We start from the raw sequence: 21,244 nt of genomic DNA, 5'->3' as shown, positions 1-21,244 counted from the left end.
TTCTATAAAACAGAAAATGATTTTTACACTGTGTTAAATAAAACATAAATCCCATGTTTTTGTTGCTTGTCGACGTTTGATTGTGCGCATGAGCATTCAGAGGCTCAGTGACTCTCCATCAGAACCTGTGTGCTGACCAATCTGAGTCTGTTCATTGGCTGAGATGGACAACCACAACAAGGCAGCGCCATCTCCTGGTGCAGCACTTTAACTACCACTGAGTTTCAGATCAAACCCCCTCCACTGTATTTCAGTTCTCCCAAACGTGAGTCTCTGGAAAACTATGATTTAGACTTTGATTACTTTTGCAGACATGATACAATTCAACATCTTTCAGGAGGAAAAAAACTGTTCAGCTTGGTTACTGTGGTTCTGAAACATCCAGATAAAGATAAGATAAGATAAGATAAGATAAGATAAGATAAGATAGATAAGATAAGATAAGATAAGATAAGATATAAGATAAGATAAACTGTATTGATCTCATGCTGGCAAAATTCACTTAAAAAAAGCGTTATATTTAGTTAGACAAGAGAATATGTGAAATTATAAGATATAAAATAGGCAATAAAATTAAAATTAAAAATACATAGAATATGTACATAATAAACACAATATACACCTTTCACTGCAGACGTAGATATTATTTGTCGAGAAATGAGTAAAATGCATGATTGCATGAGGATGTTTACTGTATTTTAGGCCCACATTAGGAGACATCGAAATAAACGTAAATGGTGTACATGTATATATGCTGTGTATGTAGGATTCAATATGAACCCTAATATAAAGATGGTACCTCTATACATATGAATTTCACAATAAAATGAATACATGTGAAATAGTGGTTGGTATATGTTTTAGGGAAAAAATACAAGTAATGCAAGTGGACACTAATGTGCAAAATGACATGTTTAGCAAACAATAGTGTAAAAGAGTGGTGTATGAAAAACTTATATATCTTCTATATTAGGGTTAATTAAAAAACAGACTTTGTGTTGTCTCAATCTGTTTGGCAGTTTATTTGGAGTCACAGGATTAACAAATATACTATATTTATATAGTTGTATACTTCCGTAGTTTATTCGACCGATCGCCGACACCCCAAAGACCACAAGTCCCACAAAGCATTGCCCCTGCACGCACGCACGCGCCGTTGGTCACCTAGCAGCTTAAAGAAGCGTCCCGTGTTTGTGTGTACGTTTCCATAGGGAGCGGACACACGCACACACACCCTCACGCACGCAGCGAGTGGGGATTAAACAGTGTGTATTTGACCCGAAGACACTCGGTGCTTTCAGAGGACACAGACAGCAGCCGAGGAACTACACCCTGAAATGGTGAGTTTAAAACTGAGAGGAAGAAGGTTCTGTGTCAAACTGTGTTCCCCTGGACGACAGGTTTCCCGGTACCTGAACCTCCCCTAACCCCCTTACCCCCTAACCCTGAACACCCAGTTCTTACTGGGGAGAAACAACCTGTGAGAAAACCATACTTGTTGTTATTGGTAGGCTAGAGGAACTAAACTGTCAACTGTCAAGTGTTTTGCTTTATATTCTTCCTCAAAACAATATCCGTAATTCTGATGTTATAGTTTTATGTGTTAACTCTGCCGATATGGAAAGCAAAGTCTCAGTGGGCTATTCACTTGAGTGTGACAGATATGGATGTTTAGGGGCCTGGCATCCATACCGATCTTAGGGAGTAAACAAATTTCCGATATATTGGCCGATACTATTGATAAAAAAACTTGTCAATGATTCCGTTGCCGTTATCAAACCATGATGAGAAAGAAATACAATCAAGGGTTTAGATTTTACAGTTTACCATAAACATTATTATTAACAAGTTGAAATAAATAGATAACGGAAATACAACCAAATATATATAACTTTATTGAGTAATAATTCCTTAAATATGAATCTGATGACCTCGATATGTTTTGTTACTTGTGGGTGAAAACATGTTAATACCTCAAGGGCGATGCCAGTGAGTTGTGGGGGAGGAGCAGAGACAATTGAGGACAGTTTAACCATAAACGTTGTTATTGATAACTCTAAATAAAAAGAATACACAAATACAACCAAATATATAGAAGTTCTATTAAGAAAATAAACATGTTTTAAACTAAAATGTAATAACCAACCTATATCGGCAAACATACCGATGTGTAGTGAGTAATCGCGTTTCACATCACATTGAACAGTTTCCTGGTCACTTACAGGTTAGTGTCTACGCTTGCTTACAATATGATTGACCTTGAGTAGCTTCTTAATGTCATGTGGCCTGGATATATCTTAATTCCCTTTAAATCCCTCCACAACAGATTGCCATATGTGAAAGCTGAGGGCTGAGCAGCCTCTCCACTTGTCTTCTCGCTCATTGTCTCAGTGAGACTTGAATATCAAGCAGGGTATTGTTGGTTTGAGAAACGATTTCTTATTTGAACTAAACATTCACATAAATGTTGGCTGAACTGATTTGTTCATCGTCAAGAGGCAGAGAGCTAGATTCAGTTTGGACATTCTCTTTCGATGGGAGCTGTTGGTCACCTCCTTCTTTCAAGTGAAATGAACACTGATCTTATTTTGTTTAGCTGCCCCTGACCCGCCTGCAATTATATTTCTTTAATCTAAACACAGCAGAGTGGTTGCACTTACTAGAGTTTCATGAAAACAGCTCACAGATGGAACTCAAATCCCTACGCCCTAATCTTCAACATCATTACGCTTATTATTTGAAACCAATTCATTCAATCTATTAATCCATTGACCTTTGTTTCTTCACAAATACCCACTTTTCTCCTACACCTCCTCAGTGGATATACGCTGTATGAACAGCTCCACCTTTCAACTGCTGTGCTCCAGAGAAACGTAAAGTGAATTGATAGATAAGGGGAAAAGTCTTCTATCAATTTATTGGTCACAGTCTCTCAATTGTTGCCTCTTGTCACCAGTAAATGACCCCTGATAGTACGAAAACCACAACCAACCCATTTTATATAAGATTTTATACCCGGAGGACATTTTAAATGCCTATTTTATGGGATACATTGAGGCACACACATTTTTCAGGAGCTATTAGCATTGAATGCATGCAGCATCATACCCTAAAAACTCGAGATGTATGTTTAAAAGCTAAAATATCATGACATACATTTTGGGGGGCCCACCAAATGCTTTCTATGGGCCTTCTGTTGCAGAAACTAACATGTATTGGACAACTCATCTCTTTTCAATCTTCCCTCTAACACGGGGATAAATTGGATGGGGGGGTCCTCAACCTATCATAGTTTCTATTGGGGTATTTATGTAATGTCAGTGTAAGAATGCACACGGCTATGGATATGATCTGACTGCATGAAAGTTGAAATGTCCAGGCTAGCATGTTGCAGAGTTATACAGAACATTGGGCAGCAGTGCAGTTTTGTCAATACCAGTTACGTTTTTCCGACTTGTTGCTTTGAGGGTATCTGTCGGCTCATTTGCTCGTTTTCTGCTTCCATAGAATTTTTTGAAAAGTCCTGAGGGAGATTTATTTGGCCGATTATACAAGCTAACAGTCAAATCCTCTTGCCGGGCAGGGTGCTTGGGGAAGGTAGCGCATGTCGGTAAGTAGTGACAGTGATGTAACAGCCTATTTACATCCCTGTGGGCCTAATCTGCCCAGGGCTGCCTATGTCATCTCCTTTGGGTCGTCGTGTTGGTGCCTCATACCAGTGTGACACACACCTGCTTCTCCTCCATAAGCAAAACAACAAGAAATGGTCCTGGCTTTGAATTTGTTCTCAGATCACAAAAAAAGAGTTTGAGATGCTTTCTGGGTTAAGAAAAATACCTGCAGTTTTATTTAGTTCAAATGATCGCGTCTGATCCTGATGATATTTGTTCCTTCCTTTTTTACCAAAGACTTGCAAATGCCCAGTGTTGACTGAGCCACACCAGGATTTTCCAACCATGGATCAGTTTCTGGAAGATGAGTTGTGAACCTGAAGACCAGGTGAGCAAAAAAGACATTTGATGAAAGGACCAGTGGTGTGTTTCCATAACTTGATTCATGCGTCAGGAAAGTTAAGAAGTTGTTGAAACAAATGTGTTGTAGTGATGATGAATCGCTACACCACCCTGAGGCAGCTGGGTGATGGCACCTATGGCAGTGTGCTGATGGGGAGAAGCAACGAGTCAGGAGAACTGGTGGCTATCAAGAGGTGAGAGTGATGACCATTTAACTTTCAATTCACTAATCATCAGGATATAGTTTTCATCAATAACAATGTAACAAATGTCCAGTATATATATCCGATTACTATATCAATATATCGATCAGAGAGGAGACATAACACATAATTGATCTACCTCAAAATAGTTTCCCTGTTTGTTAGGTGTTTGTCATTTTCTGCTCATAAAGAGAAGTTTAAAACCACAACCTTCACTCAGGAGCAATAATCAGTCTTGGGACAATAATAATGGGACAATTATCAAGAGAATTATAACAATTATAACATGGTTTGTATAGCACATTTCAAAAAAGACGTTGCATAGTGCTTCACAAAGAGGACAAAACAAAAACAAGAAGACAATTAAAAAAACGTTATTTAAAATCAATGACAGCAAATGATACTGTACAAAATCTAAAATCATAGACAGCAGATAAAATAATACAACATCATTTGAAAGTCATGGCAAAAGAAAAGGATTAAAGACACATATGTAAACACAAAACAAATATCGACTGATATGGAACATTTTGTGTTGATATAATATTTTGCCATATCCTCCAGCACTATATGATTCACAGTTACTGTTGCTTTATCTTATAGTAAAGTCATATAAGTAAAGCATACCCATTGTTTACATGAAATATTGTTTAAAAGCATCAATAATCATCAATATAGGGATAGTGAGAAATTGAATGAAAGACTAAAAGAGGAATATCCTATTTGAATTTGACAATATTTCCAAACTCTCCTACAGAGAGCATATAAAGTCTTCACTTCAATTCTACACTATGAACCCAAATACATTTTGAGTCTTTTAAGTCTTTTAAGTCTATTTTTAGGTCTCACAACCTTTTAAACCAATGTCTTTGACATTTGTTGCCTGGTAAAAACGGTTCTTTTGGGCAGATGATGTACAAAATATTCATAAACTTGTATTTGCTTGATGAATTATGTCTTTGATGAATAGCAGGAAAAGAAATTCAAAGTGACTTCCCGGACGGAGGTTTTCAATGGTTTCCTGCCATCACCAAGGCAAACAAACCGGCTTTCATGGCTTTGTTTCAGCAGCGTGGCAGCAGGGTTCAATAATAGATGAGAAACCTGGGAGATGTGTCCACCCGTTGATCATTCGGTTACCATGCAAGACAATACCTGTGGTGACCGTGAAAGGGAGTGAAAGTAGAAGGGGGTGTGTCAGGTTGCTGACATTGTAGAAGGAAGGTGCCCAGAGAGTAGAAAATAGATATCTGGAAGTTCTGTAACTCTTAAATAAGTTTAGAGGGAGGGGAGCTATCGTAAAAGATGTGCCATATCCCAGCTGGTTGTGTGGTGTTTTCATGTATTTAGCAACACAACGTGTGTTTTGAGGTTATCAATGGGTCAGAAATTAATCTGTGAAGCGTGTGTAACGTTAAAAACATCAATTCACTTCACGTCAAAATACAGAGGTGTTGGAGGTTTGCTCATGATATGAAATAAGCTGAAGTCAGAGACGTGTCAAAAGAGCTGAATTATTGATGCAGCCACACAAAACAATTTTGCAAAGACGGTGACCATATGTTGGGTGTAATTTATACGGCCTGCAATCCTGACGTCATCTCTTACTCTTGGCATATGCATATACTGTACATCTGTGTTTTGTCTTTAATAGGATGAAGAGGAAGTTTTATTCATGGGAGGAATGCATGAACCTAAGAGAAGTGAAGGTAAGGACAGTGATACGTTCAGGGGCTTTCACACCTGACTTGTTTTTTCCAGACTTCAGACTTTTTCAATTCAGTCCAAACCAAAGCAACAGGTGTTTAAAGTGCTCAGTTCAGGGTCTTGACCAATGAATTAAAATTTAGTCCGACCAATAGAGGTTTCGGTCTGGATCAAATTAACCATGATGTATATCGTTTGCATGAACAACAACTGTTTAAAAAATACTGCAAGTCACAACTTTCCAAAATGCCTCGTTTTTGTACAATGAGATTTAATACATGTTGCACATCACTAAAATTCAACATTCATAACTAGTGTGTCACTATTTAACTCAGAACTGTGAGACAGTGTTCCTACTCTCAGGTAATTTCCCATTTTGTAGCTGTAAACATTAAAACGCCGTTGCAGAGCAAATCTGTGAGATGTATCCATTATAGTCTTGATATCAAACATGTGCAAGAACTCTTTTTTCTCATCCTTCTCCCATGGTGTGTCACGACAGTCACTGAAGAAGCTGAACCATGCAAATGTGGTGAAACTGAAGGAGGTCATCAGAGAGAACGATCACCTCTACTTTGTGTTTGAGTACATGAAGGAGAACCTCTACCAGCTTATGAAGGACAGGTAAGAAGCTAAACATCCCCCTTTATGGCGACATTTTTGGTAGAGCCTGACCGAGGTATTATGGGGTATTATGATGGTGATTTATTCTATATATAGAATAGGTATAGATATAGATATAGATATCGACAAAGATATATAAATTGGCAAGATGTATTTTGGAGGGGCGATGCTGTTTTATTGGGGGTAGAAAAAATTCTATATTAATATATTGGCTGATATTTATGTATATATATATATACTTATATATTTTACAGTTTATCCATAAACTTGGCAACTATAAATCGTTATTAATAAAAAGAAAATACAAACACAACCAAATATATGGAACTTGAGCAAAGAAAAAACATATTTTTTAATGTAAAATATAAACATAGATGCACATCTTCCTGTGCATTGTTTATTCTGTAAAATAAACTTTTTCATATCTGCAAACATAAACGCAGATACTGAGATACGGGCTGATTTCCAACCGCCCATGGGCTCTAATGCTTGGACATACCCAAGTGTGTTTGTGTATGTTCTGGTTTTACAGGGAGACAGTTATGTGTTTTTTGTGATTTGTTTTTCAGCATATTTGACCAGTTCTTCTCTGTGCACAACAGCAAACAGAGTGATGTTTATTTAATGGCGCTCACATTAGCGGGTTAACTGGAATAATATCCATTTTCTGTTTCCAGAAAAAAATTGTTCCCCGAGTCAGCTATAAGAAACATAAGCTTTCAGATATTACAAGGCCTGTCGTTTATTCACAAACATGGTAGGTGTACGTGTTCTCCTCTTGCCTTGTGCATGGGAGCGGCTGCACACTGCAAGATTCAATCAAGAGTTCTATAGAGTCAAATTAAAGACTTCACTACAAATTAGGAATTCTTTCAACCTGCCTCATCAAATTGGCGATTAGCTGATCAGAATCTTGGAGTTTGTGAACCCTCCATAACTGCCTCATTCATCCTGACTCTCTGATCTTCGTTTCTCTAACTAACGGATGTGTGGATAACTCATATGTTGGGTAGGAAGTTTTCAAACTCTTACGCGAGTGATAAAATCCACACTCGTTCACAACAAGCTGGCAAGTGTCTCACACATAACCCATGCTTCCACACATCCAGTTTAAATGCATGCGCTTTTCCTCCCTTTTTAACTTCTTTTCTTGCATGTATCTGTCTTTCCTCTCTTCTTCTTCCATCTCTTTGGTCTGCGACTAGAGAGAATAAGATGTTCTCAGAGAATGAAATTAGGAACATCATGTTTCAAGTGCTGTCTGGGCTGGTATTTGTACATAAGCATGGTAAGAGGCTTTACTCTCTCACTCTCTCAGAAAATAGCTCGACCTGTAGCTTGGATGCTGTGTTTTGTAATAGTTAGAAGTCAATGTGACTCCCTACGACGAGTATTAGGGACATTTAAAAGGGCAAACAAATCATTACGAGAATAAAGTCATAATATTACAATAATAAAGACGTAATTTTAGGCTACGTGTCATTTTACAGGGGGCGATCAAAGGATCAGCCTGTTGCCTTCATTAAAGTGAGGAATGTGAATCATCTTGTTAAGTTATACTTTAGGTTTTCCTGATTTCTTCCAATATGTCCCTAATACTCTGTCGGAACCCTCAGACAGACTCCTAATAATATGGCATATTGTTTTATTGATTATGTCTATGAGGTAATGTAGGTTAATGCATGAGTTTAGATATATTCTATATAAATCTGGGCCAAGACATATTTGTTTGTGACATCAAACTTTGTAACTTCTCAAGGTTTAAACTTGATTAATTGAGAGACGTTTAATTTCATTTTACCTGAGCTTGATGGTAGAAGTAAGGTTGCAGCCATATTTAGGATTCACCTTCGTATGCAACCATCACAACGAAACACAACTAAAATTGCTGGGTTAATGTTAAGGAGAAACAATGTGGCCCTGGTTAATTTAAATACAAAAAAGTGAAGTACAAAAATCAGTTGTGGTTCCATGCAAACAAATAAGAACCTTTTTACTTGCTCCTCTATTTTTTTCCAGTTCTTTCTGAATTTTACTCATCATTTGCACAAAGTGTAAAATGCTTCTACAGAGTAATTGTGTATGTAATCTCATTTGGCTAAAAGCGTGTTGTTAACTGTTGTACAGGCTTCTTCCATCGAGACATGAAGCCGGAGAATCTGCTGTGCATGGGTCCAGAGCTGGTCAAAATAGCAGATTTTGGACTGGCCAGAGAGATCCGCTCCAAACCTCCCTACACAGACTACGTATCAACCAGATGGTGAGAGGAGTTTCCAGACATCAGTAGCCATTGAAAATAAAAATAAAAAAAGTATATTTACACATCTATTACAGTTTGTTAGTGCAATTAACATAGAAATAAGTCTCATTGTGAAACTGTAGCAGGTCGGAGGACGTCAGCTGAGTATAGGGGGCCCTTCATATGTGGCCCAAATGAACAGGGTCTTTCATTTGGGTCATACATATTTGTTTATGGCTTGTTTATCTGAGCACTATTGAGAATTAGGTTTTGTATTTTCTCTGTGAAGGTATCGTGCTCCAGAGGTCCTGCTCAGGTCGTCTACCTACAGCTCTCCTATTGACCTGTGGGCTGTGGGCTGCATCATGGCTGAACTCTACACACTCAGGCCTCTTTTCCCCGGGAACAGTGAAGTGGATGAGATCTTTAAGATCTGCCAAGTGCTGGGCACCGTCAAAAAGGTGAGAAGAGGCTGAATGGAGAGAGCTGGGAGTGCAAACACTTGGTAGAAGGATGCGGTATGGCTCAGGAGACACCCTAGTATATTTTGGTGCGGATCCAGATCAGGGGGTAGATCCAGGAATTTTCACTTTCTTTAACATTTCCAGGCATTTTTCCAGATATTCATTGATTTCTTATGTTTTTCATGGATCTTGATGAAAAGAAATGAGGCACGTTTAGGGGAGTTATCATTTTAGAGCATAGGACAAGATGGTGAATATATAGCTTGTGTAATTTGGTGTAGCTCCAAATAAGAAATTTGAATCTAGTGAATTTAAATGTGGTTTAAGAAGGGGACTGTTGGGCCTTAACAGAGGTTTCTAGTTTAGTAGAATGTATACTTAGAAATATTAAACATTAAACCTCAAGCTGAGTCACAAAAATATTAATACAAGTGAAGCAAAATCTCTATTTTGGTCTTACGAATGAATATAGTCACGTGTAACCATCCATTCTTCTCCATTAGATGGATTGGTCAGAGGGCTACCAACTAGCTTCTGCGATGAACTTCCGCTTCCCCCAGTGTGTGCCCACCCACCTAAAGACCCTGATACCGAACGCCAGCAATGAGGCCATAGCCCTGATGAGGGACATGCTGCAGTGGGACCCCAAAAAGAGACCCACTGCCGTGCAGGTAGGCTAGACTGAGCCTCAACGACTGCCACAGAGAAGCCTCAGGTCTCCACTGGATTACTGCCACTAATGCAAATAAGACAGTTGTGTGGCCAAAAGTCTGTATGTTTGAAAAGAGTAAAATATGCTGATGTGATTATTTATCTACCTGGGCGGGCCGCCTAAGTAAACCTCCCTGCAGGTCTGAGCACGCAGGGAGGTTCTATGGTTGTTATTCATGTTGTTTGTATGTTCAGGTTTTAAATAAGTCCCAGTGGTTATAGAATATTCGGAAGAACAGAATAGCAAAGTATTCCTATCTTTGTCTCGCTAGGCCCTGCGTTACCCGTACTTCCAGGTAGGCCAAGTGTTGGGGCCTCGTCCTCAAAGCCAGGAGGTCAAAAAAGTCCAAGCCAGGCCACCGGCCCAGAAGCAGACCTCCGAGACCAAGACTGATCACCAGCAGTCTTCCTCCGAGTCCAAAGGCTCCACACCCTCAATTAAAAATCATCATCATCAGCAGCAGCAGCAGCAGCAGCAGCAGCAGCATCATCATCATCATCATCATCATCATCAGCCTCTTCAGCAGATCCCTCTGCCTCAAGCCGAGAGTAAACCAGGAGGTGTCAGCCATGCAGTGAGTGTTTCTGTGTGCCCTCAGAAAGTTATTTGCAGCATTCTGTGTTTAATGAAAGAATGATGGGACTCAAGATTCTGTAGATACAGAACATACTGAAGGGCACCTAGTCCAAATGTGACAGTTTGTGTGGATACTTTCTATATCTCTCCCTTCTGCAGAAAGCATCGCAGGGCAGTGAAAACAGCGCTGGGGGTGGCGGGATGGGGGGGCTGAAGAGCAGTCGTCGGCGCTGGGGCCAGACGGTGGCCAAGACCTTGGATAGCATGGAGGAAACCGACCAGTTAGAAAACACAGTCTCCAACTCCAAGAAACCGAGCCTGGGAAACGCAGAGGAGGAGAAGAGCTCTAAGGAGCACCACTCACAGTAAGTGCCACCATGTCTGCATAGAACTGGATTACCAATTGGACAAATGTAAGCATTGAAAAGTCAGATGATCCGGACTAAACAACTTTGGTGTGAAAGCCTTCTTAGTGTGATGCATAACATTCTGTCTGGTTTCTGTTCTCAGGCCCAAGGAGCAGAAACCTCTGTATTCCTTCAGCACAGTTACTAAGCTGCCCAACAACGTGAAGGTTGGCCAGATGGACAACAGTCTTCCAGGATCTGCTGCACGGCAGCACTACCTCAGCCAGTCACGGTACTTGCCTGGTAAGTCCGCACGGTTAACAGCCAATCAAAAATCTTTATCATAGCAATGAGGTCAACATAACTTGGTGTAATAAAAACAATTGTGTAACTAACTTTGGGTTTCTGTGTCACCTATTAAGATTAAAATAAGAATAAATCAATAAGATCAAAATAGAAATACATGCATTATGTGCAATAATAATAAACAATACAATATAGATTATTATTCTATACATGTGTAATTATGTATTCATGCAATGTGTCTCTTAATATAATTTGTTACTGTGCAGAGAAAATTGCAAATATAGATTTTATTTTAAAATACATTATGAAGTAGTATGAAAAATATTATCATAGTAACAGTGTGGGAGTAAATGATGTGAATCACAGATTATATTGTTTGATTAATAGTCATCATTTCTGGTAGTAAGATTACAGGCATTAAAAAACACTGAACTGCTGTTTGCATGGCGACTCAGCTTTCTCTCTAACCCAAGTTGCCCTCTGACTGCTTTTAGGTTTGATTGGCAAAAATCAGACGACCTCCTCGGGCGATAAGGAGATGAACGGCATGACGCTGCGGGATCTCTGGGAGACGTCCTCTAGCACTGTGAACAAACCACTTGCTCCCATTGGAGGAGGATTATCCGTCACCAGAACCAATGCAGGTGAGTTGGAGGAGTTGATTATCAAGCTCCCGTAATGTAGAGAGGAAGATAATGTCCTGAGCTCCAGTATATTTCTATAAACAAATTTGTCGTAATAACAGAAATTCAAAATCGAAGGTCTTTTAATGCAAGTTTCCTATATTGCATTAATGAACGGGGTCTGTGTTTGCCATCAAGTCAAGTCTTCAGCGACGTAAATAATGACGCTGTGACTCGTCTCATTTCGCCATGCGGTGGAAACCTGGCAACTGTCACTGTCATCCACCGCTACACGATATGAGATTGTCCTCTGTGACACTAAAGCCGTAAATGCTAATGACGCTGCTAATGTCTCCTGATCAGTAGTTACGGGGCCGCGGACAAAGCCGTGTCAGGGGTGGGCCTAAGTGTCTGCGAATTTAGAGATGGGAGCCCTCTAAAAATCATTTGTCATGTAGACAGACACACAATATGACTCCCCGCTGTGCTCCCTCCTTCGCTCTCCTCCGTCTCTTTCTTTGGCCTCGTCTCTCCCTCCCCATTGCTTATTCATGAGATTAAGACTGTCCGTATAAGATCAAGTGTTTGAAACGGCCCTCGCACCCCCTGCTCATTTGGCCCACCTCCCCGGCATTTAAACACACACACCAGCATGTTCGTGATATTTCTGTTTTCTCATCTATTTTTCTTCTTTTTCTCTGATTGCATGTCTTTCCCCTCCAACTCTCCTTTGTGTGCCGTGAGAATAGAAGAGACTTCCTCTAAGTCTGTGGATAGCCCACAAGAGAAAACGGTTGTTAAAGAAAGAATACTGGAGAAAATTGATCTGTCCAAAGGTACTTGAAGCAAATGACTTCATGAGAACTGTTTGCTGTATTGCATCCTTGTTAGCAATAGTATAGAGTTAGATATCTGATGACTGTAAGGTGCTAGCCATGCTAAAGCTCTTTAGTGTACAAACTGTGTAGCTGTAGTTGGAGTAGATCACAACAGTGAGTGGCAACATTTAGAACGGCTCTGGTTCCATTGACGTTCCAGAAAATCCTTATTAAAAGAGTTTTAAAGTCCAGTGTGGGTACAAGATTTAGGTGAAAGGGATCTATTGACAGAAATTGAATATAAAATAATCCTAGTTATGTTTTCACTAGTGTGTTTAATCTAAATGGTACAAATTGTTGGTTTCTTTACCCTACCCTTTTATATTGAAATACTTTCTATTTACATCAGGAGCAGGTCCTCTCTACGGAGGCCGCCATGTTTTTTTTACAGTAGCCCAGACTGGACAAACTTAACACCACTGACAACTGAAGGCTACCACAGGTTCTCGTTCACGTTTGGAAGGGGAGGGTGAGGTGAGGGGTATTCAGCTGCAACATGCAACTTCATCACTAGATGTCACTAAATTCTACACACTGAACCTTTAAGCCTGGAACCAGGTAGACAGGCTAGGCCTTTTTTCTAACAACACAGTTGATACCATACAAAGTTGAGGCTTCTACAGGATAATATAACATTGTTTCTCAATCTTGTAAATCTACCTTGGGTGGTTGAAATATTCTGGCTTATAATCAGAAGCTATACTCAACAGAAAATGAACGTTTTTTACTTCTGGAACTATGCTGTTGAGCTCTATGGATTGAGGGTAAAATGAGATAAACTAACAACCAGCATGGCCTCTGATACAAGCAAGCCTCAGGTATTCAGCCAGTGACTTAACATGAGAAAGAGAGCCAGCAGCTAAAAGCTCTGCAGGAGACGAGGGTATAAATACACAATTTAACCTGGGAACTAAGAACACCCGTTGCTAAATAGATGGTAAATTGCACTACAACCACAACAGCTTCATGTGGGAACAATGGGGCTCTCGACTAATTATACTGATAACCATCTGCGAGTGCTGGTGAAGCAGGTCGATGGTGTCACTTGAGAAAATTGAATGACTTCAATCACTCGGCCTTATTCATCTGTTTTGGTCTGTTTGTTTTTTTCTTGTTGCATTTGCAGCAACTACTTCACACACAATTTACAAGAGCATCTACTAGCTGTTAGCTTTCTTCATTTGTATGTTTCTTGTAGCCTCAATGTAGTCATTGTTAACTTGTATATTATCTCTAAAGAGTCTGCATGTGAATATGCAGAATCTTTAGGCTAAGGAAAAAAGATTTTGGTGCAGTTTCTAGTTTGACCAATCCAATTGAGAGTCTGTGTGGAGGTGGACTACATTAACTGAAACCCATTGGCTATCTGCTTTTTAATTTATCGGCATTCATATGCAGATAGCCGTTAATGGAGATTGGCCCAAAATGTCACCTGGACCTAAAACACCCACAGAAAGTTTCACTGTCAACATACAAGTCGGACTGTTAAGGGTGTACGTGAATGGAAGGCGGAGTCTTGGCCACTCATAGCCAAAATTTTGGCCGTTGCCCCAAAGGACTTTAGCCAATGGCCTCAGAGATGGATTTATAGGAAGTTGACCTAAAGTCCATGCTAGGTGGGTACCTGAAAGGTTTAACAACAAAATACACAAAAAACACTAACTATGTCTCTCTTCTCTTGTACAGGGAACTTTGTCAGCACCAAGTACAACCTCTCAGGTGGTTACATCCCTTCATTCCAAAAGAAAGAGGTGGGCTCAGTGGGGCAGAGAATCCAACTTGCTCCTTTGGCTGGGCAGCACGCAAGTAAGGACGCATTTCATCTATGTCAATATGCCAGCATGATGATTCTTGATACTTTTAGCCAGATCACCTCGGATCTGATCTGAGATAAATCCAACACTATTTCCCCCTTACGTTCCTCATTTCTGCTCGCTGCATTATCGGCCCCCACTTGGCCATTATACCTGGTTTCCTGCATTCAGTTTCCCCTTCCTCACTTATTTCCATGTTCCAAGTTTTCTCTCACTGTTACTACTTGCTACTCTTTCTTCACTCTTCCAGTCAATCTCTCTTCTTCTCCTGATAATAAAAAAGACAAAGCTATAGCGGCAAAGCCCAAGCCCACATCCAACTCATCTTTGAGTGAAACCAATGAAGGTATTGTCATTTTCTCGTTGCCACAGATACAATTATACATAGGATACTGCAAGTATATAAATATTGCTATACCTCAAATCTTAGAGTTTGCCGCTTCAATCATTATTAGCATTTCAGTGGAAAAAAGTTGTCCTTCATTGTTTTCTACTGCATTATATATCGAAATGCTCTTAATAAAAATGTACGTGGCTAAATACAGTAGATGTGTAAACTGACTGGCGTGTTCCTTACAGATTACGAGGGCTGGAAGAGGAGGACGGACGGGTCTCAGGCGAAGGGGACCAGCTACTCAGCTCTGGGGAAAACCTCTGGGAACCTCCTGACCAGAGCCCCTGCAGTACAGCCCGTCCACGGAAGAATGGACTGGACATCCAAGTATGGCGGAAATCGGTAGTTCTGGGGAAAAGGGGACGCAACGACTTCTGCTTGTTGGGCGGCGTTGCCATGGGTACACAACTTTGAACCTTCTGAAAATGAATACGAGCAGATTTTGGACCTTTTTTAAGCTCAAATCTGGAGGAAATATGATAGTTTTGTATGTTGCTCTAAAAAAATAACACATCAAGGTGTGCACGACACATCCCACGTTCTTTGCTGAGACATTTTTCATCAGGCAAGATCAACTTAACTTATGCTGTCTGTATATTGTGGAGATGAAGGTTGCCATGAACCGAGACTGATCCTGTCTGCAAGACAATCCCTGTTTCCCTGGAGGATTCAGTGTGAGCCAATTCTACTGTTAGCAGGTGGATGTTCTAAGTAGGATTTAAATGTTGCATAGCTTTTTTAACTAGTTTTTAAATTGTCAAGTATTGTTTCACTACCCATGGACAAAGTGTTAACAGGATTTTATTAACTGTTAATGCTGCATTCTCTCTGCTTTTATCCACCATAGTGTAGCCGATAGATTCACAGTGTAATGGCTGAAAGGCCAACATCAACTTACTCTTAATATTGTGAGGTGACTTCAAACATCTTTACGTTATGCAAAGCATAAACGGACAATTTTGTAAGCATTTTATACAAATAAATATTTGAAAGTTCATAGCATTCTTTTTTTTAAATAAAGGACACAGCAGACATTCTTATTATATAAACAAAGTACTATATTTCAAACATGTAACATGGGAAATATTTCAAACATATTTTTAAACACTGAATGACACACGGCTCCTGAAGCAGACGACGGGATACACTTCACAATCTTCGCTCCATCAGGACGGCTGGGGTTTCTGGAGCAGTGACACGCCAAGCTTCCCCACCATCAGAAGACTGGGAGAAGATAACAGAGGTCGTATCAGAGCGATGGAAGATGTACAACAACAAAATGAAAAAAGTATTGTTTTTTTTAAAGGGAATGTCACATTACGAGCAAGTTTCTATCAGGGATTAACAGCAAAGGGCCAGAGTCCTGCGTGGCTCCATTTTTGCCAACTCGCACCAGCAAAGCTCCGTACCCGACCTGTTACTATCTCCTAATCAGGACCCATCAGGGGCTGCTAAATGACCCACAACCTAACCCGTAACCCACGATTTAACACATGCTACATACACAGTTACTCAAATCAACTGGGTTTGGCCTCCTTGTGCTCCCATTTTGGTGGTTGAGTTGTGTTCTTGGAAAAGTATCTGTGAATTGTCAAGAGCACCTGCACTCCTGCAGCTGTCAATGAGTTTCCTCCGCAACTACGTGCAGAGCTTGCTGCAAGCAAATGCAAATACTTTAGACACTTTTTACAAGCAGCAAAGCCCCAGAGGATATATTCAACACTGGCTGTTTTTGCGATACAGTTTTATGTACTAGTCGGTAGTGACAGTTATTTGAGCGTAAGTGAAGGGGGTGTCATAGGCTTTCATAATAAAACAAATACTTACTGCTGACCAGGCTTCATTTTAGCTGATATAGATGTGAGATGATACTGCACAATAATTATAATTTCTCCATTAAAAAAAACACACATTGTAGTTCTTACCCAATGTCCATCCATGTTTAGTTCATTTTTACGCATGCCAGAACTTGAAACTTTATATATTTCCTACCCGTTAGACAACTTTTCTGCAAATTACTCCAACAGTGAAAATACAGAATTGCTTCCACAGAGCACAACACCACATCCTGTCCTTAGCACTGATCATTATTACTTCTCCAGTATGTTCTGCATGAAATGAATGATACCTTGCTGCAGCCATCAAGCCCGCTGGCATGAACTTCCTGGACCCATAGAACCTCTTTCCCATTACGCCAGTCAGAGCTCCGGAAGTAGCTGGAATGAAGCATGTGGTGTGAAATATTGGTAAATGTTGACAAATACAGGATGAATGAAGAACACAGAGAAAAACACTGACGCTCTCAGGAAAGGTAGATCTCATTTGTCCACATGCAACACAAAAATATATTGTACCAACCGAGGGAAACCCAAATATTCTTGGGGTCGTTGGAGATCTGGTAGGCACCAAACCCTGAAAGGCCCCCGAAGAGGAGACCTGCAGCCAGAGAGGGGACGCTGCCTGGAACAGACAACAGGCGTCAGGTCAACACCTGCACGTGACGTCCCCCGGACATATGTATGGACTGGTGTGTGGTTTATTTCAAAGCACACAAATCATTGAATGGACGTGGAAACTGAGGTCACCTCGGGGGTTATGTGACTGGAGCTCACCGAACCGATTTAGATTTTTGTGGGCCAATACCAATATTGGGGAGTAAAAGATAACCAATAACGATATATTGGCCGGGGTTATGATCAAATCCTTATGACAAAATATAACTGATGCTGGATATTTTGCAGTTTAACCATACACTTCAATATAAAGAACTATAAATAAAAACACCAATAAAACGTTTAGCGTGGATTATACACATTTTACAGATATGAAGCATTTGAAGATACTGCAAAAAAAATTACATCGCAGCATTCAAAAATACCAATGTAGGCACCGAAGTACCATTTCTGGTGTTTAAGTAATATAAAATACCTGGGTACACCAAATACTGATGAAGAGAGGTAAACATGGTGAGTTTCAATGAAGGTTCAGCAGAGTAAACAGGATGTCTGTCAGCAGTTTGAAGTGCTGCTGCAATAGCAGAGAACTAAGATCATAGTTTGAGGTTTAAAAAATTGAGGGAGGTCCCATTTTTATATGTATGTTCTTATATTTCTGTGTGTTATGTGCCTGATACCTCTCTGCTGCAACACAGTAATTTCCCAGTTTTGGATCAATAAAGTAAATCTATTTATAGAGGAGTAAGTCGGTTTCTTTCTCTACAGCTGCTTCTGAATACCGGTTTGAAAAGTATTAACATGCTAATTAATCACACGGAAAAAGTACATGGCTAGTGTGCCAAGGCCTTATAAGCATTGCTAAGTTTTCGTATCGGCAAACATTAACACAGATATCAATATGTCGGCGACAGGCTCATATGTACTGACTTTTATTGGCTAAACGATAGAACGGTCGGGCTCTAGTTGTGACCATTGAAGATCAGACGGTACAGGAGCAGGGCTGCATGCACCATCAGACTCAACAACAGTTTCTACCACCAGGCCATCAGGTTTCTAAACTTCATCCCACGACTAACAGCCCCCTCTGCACAGCTGTTGTCCTGCATGTTTGCACTTTATTTTTCTTTATCTGGCTCACCTCTGGAAAAATGTGAAATAACCGACACACACACGGTGCAACATGTGCAATGACTTATTCACACACACACACACACACTCCATACCGTTAAGGTCGTTACCACATTTGCAACAAATGCACGAAAACTAGTTCCCAACGTACCTGCTTTGACGTAACCGATGACTCCGCCGGATGCGACCAGCGCTGCGTACCCGTAACCGACCCAGTCCGTGGACATGTTGGACACCTGTTAGGACACACACACACACACACTTTAGACAGTGCACACTTACCCTTCAGGTCAAGGTCACTTCTTGCTGTTGTTGACTTACACGAGTGAAAAGCTCTGCAGGAGCGAGTGAGAGCTGCGACCCGGAGCTGCTGGAGAGGACGAGCTGAACCAACAGGAGACACGGGAGCATTGTAGCGCATGTACACACACATACACACACACACACTCACAACTAGATCGTTAAACTGTGGCCTCATGGGCGAGCCCGTGTGCGCTTCGTTAGATAAGAATATAACTGACCGAGCCTTAGCTTGAACTAGCTACACACAAACACACACAGGACATAAACACACCCGGTCCGATGGAGGAACACGTGTCTTTATTTATATGACAGTCGGAAGCTTTACGTGTTCAACAAGAAGCAAACATTGATATAAATATAAACACATACAACCTTGGGTTCTTCTGCTTCTCCTCCGTCACGACCACCAGATGCAGCCTGTTCCTCGTCGAGCACTAATTATTGGTGCACACGTTCCGTGCAGCGGGGTGTATGATGGGAAATGTAGGCGCCAGATGCTAAGAGGCTGGGTTTTTACAACACCACAACTATAACATCCACTAAAAATTTAAAAATAAAGATAATAGTAGGCTTATAAGAATAATAATGTTCATATTTACTAGGATTACATTTAGTTTTTTCTCGAACAGGGTTTCTATAAAAATAACTACTATGACTACGACTACTACTACTACAACTAATAATAATAATAATGCTCCAATTTCCTATGATTACATTATGACATTTTGTTGTGTTTATCTTAAATTGATCAAATAATTTTGCTTATCACTATATCTCTATATCCCATACTGACAAATGTGTTTTTTTTAATAAGGAATGCAACTTTCTTATGAATCAAAAGCAAGAAATCTCCTATTTATGAAAGTATTCAGACCCTTTGCTGCAAACTGTGGCACAGGCACATCCTGTTTGCTGTAAATATCATTGAATTATATTCCCAAGACGATTGTAGTCCTCCTGTAGCAAAGTGAATGGACTGGACGCGGTTGTAGAAAAGCACATACAAGGTTTACACGGCATCACTGGACAAAAACAAGTCATGGAATCCAAGGACCTGTCTCCACACTGCTGAGAGAATATTCGGAGCAAGCTCTTGGCAGGAGCCACTCTTGACTTACATGACATCTCATTTGGAGTTTGCCTGGCAGCATTTTAAATGTTTAATACAATACGGGCTAATATATCTATTTGGTAAAGTATGGTGGTGGCAACATCATCCACAGTCGGTGTTACTCTGCAGCACTGGACTGGGCTGGATGAAACCATATGAGATGAATGAAAACCTGCTGCAGAGTGCCTGAGACTGTGGTGATGGTTCACCTATCAGGACAAGAGGAAAACACCCGAATGACTGCAGGACATCTCTTCGACAGTCCTCAGAGTTAAACATCTGTGCAAAGACCTGAGGAGATGAGCTAACAGACGCTTTCCGTCCAGTCTGATGGAGTTTAGGAGGATTTGCTGCAAGCAAGCTAATTTCTTAAAGTGGGACCTCACTTTTCCTAAAATAGATGCAAGTAAAAGGGTCTGTAGTTCTTCTCTTCTTGTTGTGCTTTTCTAGTCCTGATGGCCGCTCGCCTTTCAGTACAGCTTTTGCCACTCATACCCACATACAGTGCATAAATGTGCAGCACTCTCTCTATATATATATATATATATATATATATATATATATATACACACACAGTATATATGAATGTGTAGGCCTATATACATACACACACAAACACACACACATTGGCAAGCGTCTTAATCTCCTGTATGAGTGGAGTATGTGAGACTGAACCTTGTCTATTTATAAAACTGTATCTAGTCTATATTCTTATCAGTTTAACTGTTGCAGCCTCAGTCACTCAATGGAGGCTGGTGTCCTTTTCACGACCACAAGATGGCGCCACAGGATTACATTAGGTTTTACTGTGTTCTGGGACAAATCCCCCCCAACGACGTCCCTAAGCTCTAACTGTACTTGATTGTTCCCCCTCTGTGAATTTCTCCAAATATATTTTCATTTCTCTTATTTTGAAAATGTCCCTTTTGATCCACAGACTTCACTTTGGCACGTTCACTCACTGTGCACACAAGCTTATGGTTTCCAGCTACCTGCCACATTGTGTGTCCCCGCTCTCCTCCTGCAGGAAGATGGCGCTAGAATACAACTTTTTCACATTGAGGGCCAGCGTTTCATACGACGGGGGGGGCCTGAAACCTCACTCAGCTGTCACCAATCTCATATTTTTACGAGGCTACACGGGGCGTTTGTACCTGGAGTGGCTGTGACGGGATTGTTGGTGTCATCAGCCACGAAATCTGCCACAAATCCAACTGTGCGTCTTTTCTTACAGATGATATTCCAAGTCCAATTGCTCAAAAAATGGGGGTTAAGGATTTAGTGTCACCACTGATCAGTATTTTAAAAGTATAAGGGAAGGAGCAGAAACCATGAAGGGATGGGGA

At 40.5% G+C, this 21,244-nt stretch overlaps 2 protein-coding genes across 11 annotated transcripts; one reads left to right on the top strand and one right to left on the bottom strand.

Moving 5' to 3' along the window:
• Nucleotides 1-1,200: 1,200 nt before the first annotated feature.
• mak (male germ cell-associated kinase) lies at nt 1,201-15,895 on the top strand. 9 transcript variants are annotated; one of them, XM_035143022.2, is made up of 17 exons: nt 1,201-1,340; nt 3,909-3,999; nt 4,102-4,207; nt 5,871-5,925; nt 6,426-6,547; nt 7,753-7,835; nt 8,675-8,807; nt 9,076-9,247; nt 9,754-9,921; nt 10,234-10,536; nt 10,698-10,903; nt 11,049-11,188; nt 11,686-11,835; nt 12,564-12,650; nt 14,379-14,498; nt 14,790-14,852; nt 15,086-15,895. In XM_035143022.2, the coding sequence occupies exons 3-17, from the start codon at nt 4,104-4,106 to the stop codon at nt 15,244-15,246; spliced, it is 2,067 nt and encodes a 688-aa protein (XP_034998913.1). In that variant the 5' UTR covers nt 1,201-1,340; nt 3,909-3,999; nt 4,102-4,103; the 3' UTR covers nt 15,247-15,895. The 9 variants fall into 9 exon arrangements, with proteins under 9 accessions (XP_034998913.1, XP_034998911.1, XP_034998912.1 ...); XM_035143020.2 differs by having other exon boundaries at nt 14,757-14,852; XM_035143021.2 differs by lacking the exon at nt 7,753-7,835 and adding an exon at nt 7,225-7,304 and having other exon boundaries at nt 14,757-14,852.
• A 42-nt stretch (nt 15,896-15,937) lies between these two features.
• On the bottom strand, nt 15,938-19,247 carry tmem14ca (transmembrane protein 14Ca). Of its 2 annotated transcripts, none has more exons than XM_035143030.1 (6): nt 19,160-19,247; nt 18,806-18,868; nt 18,636-18,720; nt 17,259-17,360; nt 17,029-17,116; nt 15,938-16,124 (listed from the first exon to the last, which is right to left on the bottom strand). In XM_035143030.1, the coding sequence occupies exons 3-6, from the start codon at nt 18,709-18,711 to the stop codon at nt 16,067-16,069; spliced, it is 324 nt and encodes a 107-aa protein (XP_034998921.1). In that variant the 5' UTR covers nt 18,712-18,720; nt 18,806-18,868; nt 19,160-19,247; the 3' UTR covers nt 15,938-16,066. The 2 variants fall into 2 exon arrangements, with proteins under 2 accessions (XP_034998921.1, XP_034998922.1); XM_035143031.1 differs by having other exon boundaries at nt 19,157-19,213.
• Between the last annotated feature and the right edge of the window lie 1,997 nt (nt 19,248-21,244).

The sequence above is a fragment of the Hippoglossus stenolepis genome, chromosome 19 (assembly GCF_022539355.2).
Source record: "Hippoglossus stenolepis isolate QCI-W04-F060 chromosome 19, HSTE1.2, whole genome shotgun sequence".
Lineage (NCBI taxonomy): Eukaryota > Metazoa > Chordata > Actinopteri > Pleuronectiformes > Pleuronectidae > Hippoglossus > Hippoglossus stenolepis.
This window is presented reverse-complemented; position numbering and strand designations above follow the sequence as displayed.

Excerpts from the sequence above, each read along its gene's own strand:
- mak (XM_035143020.2), top strand. The coding sequence starts at position 4,104 with ATGATGAATCGCTACACCACCCTGAGGCAGCTGGGTGATGGCACCTAT. Across the intron at positions 8,808-9,075 it reads GACTACGTATCAACCAGATG|GTATCGTGCTCCAGAGGTCC; the intron begins GTGAGAGGAGTT and ends TTCTCTGTGAAG. Across the intron at positions 14,499-14,756 it reads TTTGGCTGGGCAGCACGCAA|TCAATCTCTCTTCTTCTCCT; the intron begins GTAAGGACGCAT and ends TCACTCTTCCAG.
- tmem14ca (XM_035143030.1), bottom strand. The coding sequence starts at position 18,711 with ATGTCCACGGACTGGGTCGGTTACGGGTACGCAGCGCTGGTCGCATCC. Across the intron at positions 17,361-18,635 it reads CATCGGTTACGTCAAAGCAG|GCAGCGTCCCCTCTCTGGCT; the intron begins GTACGTTGGGAA and ends TGTCTGTTCCAG. Across the intron at positions 17,117-17,258 it reads GAATATTTGGGTTTCCCTCG|CTACTTCCGGAGCTCTGACT; the intron begins GTTGGTACAATA and ends GCTTCATTCCAG.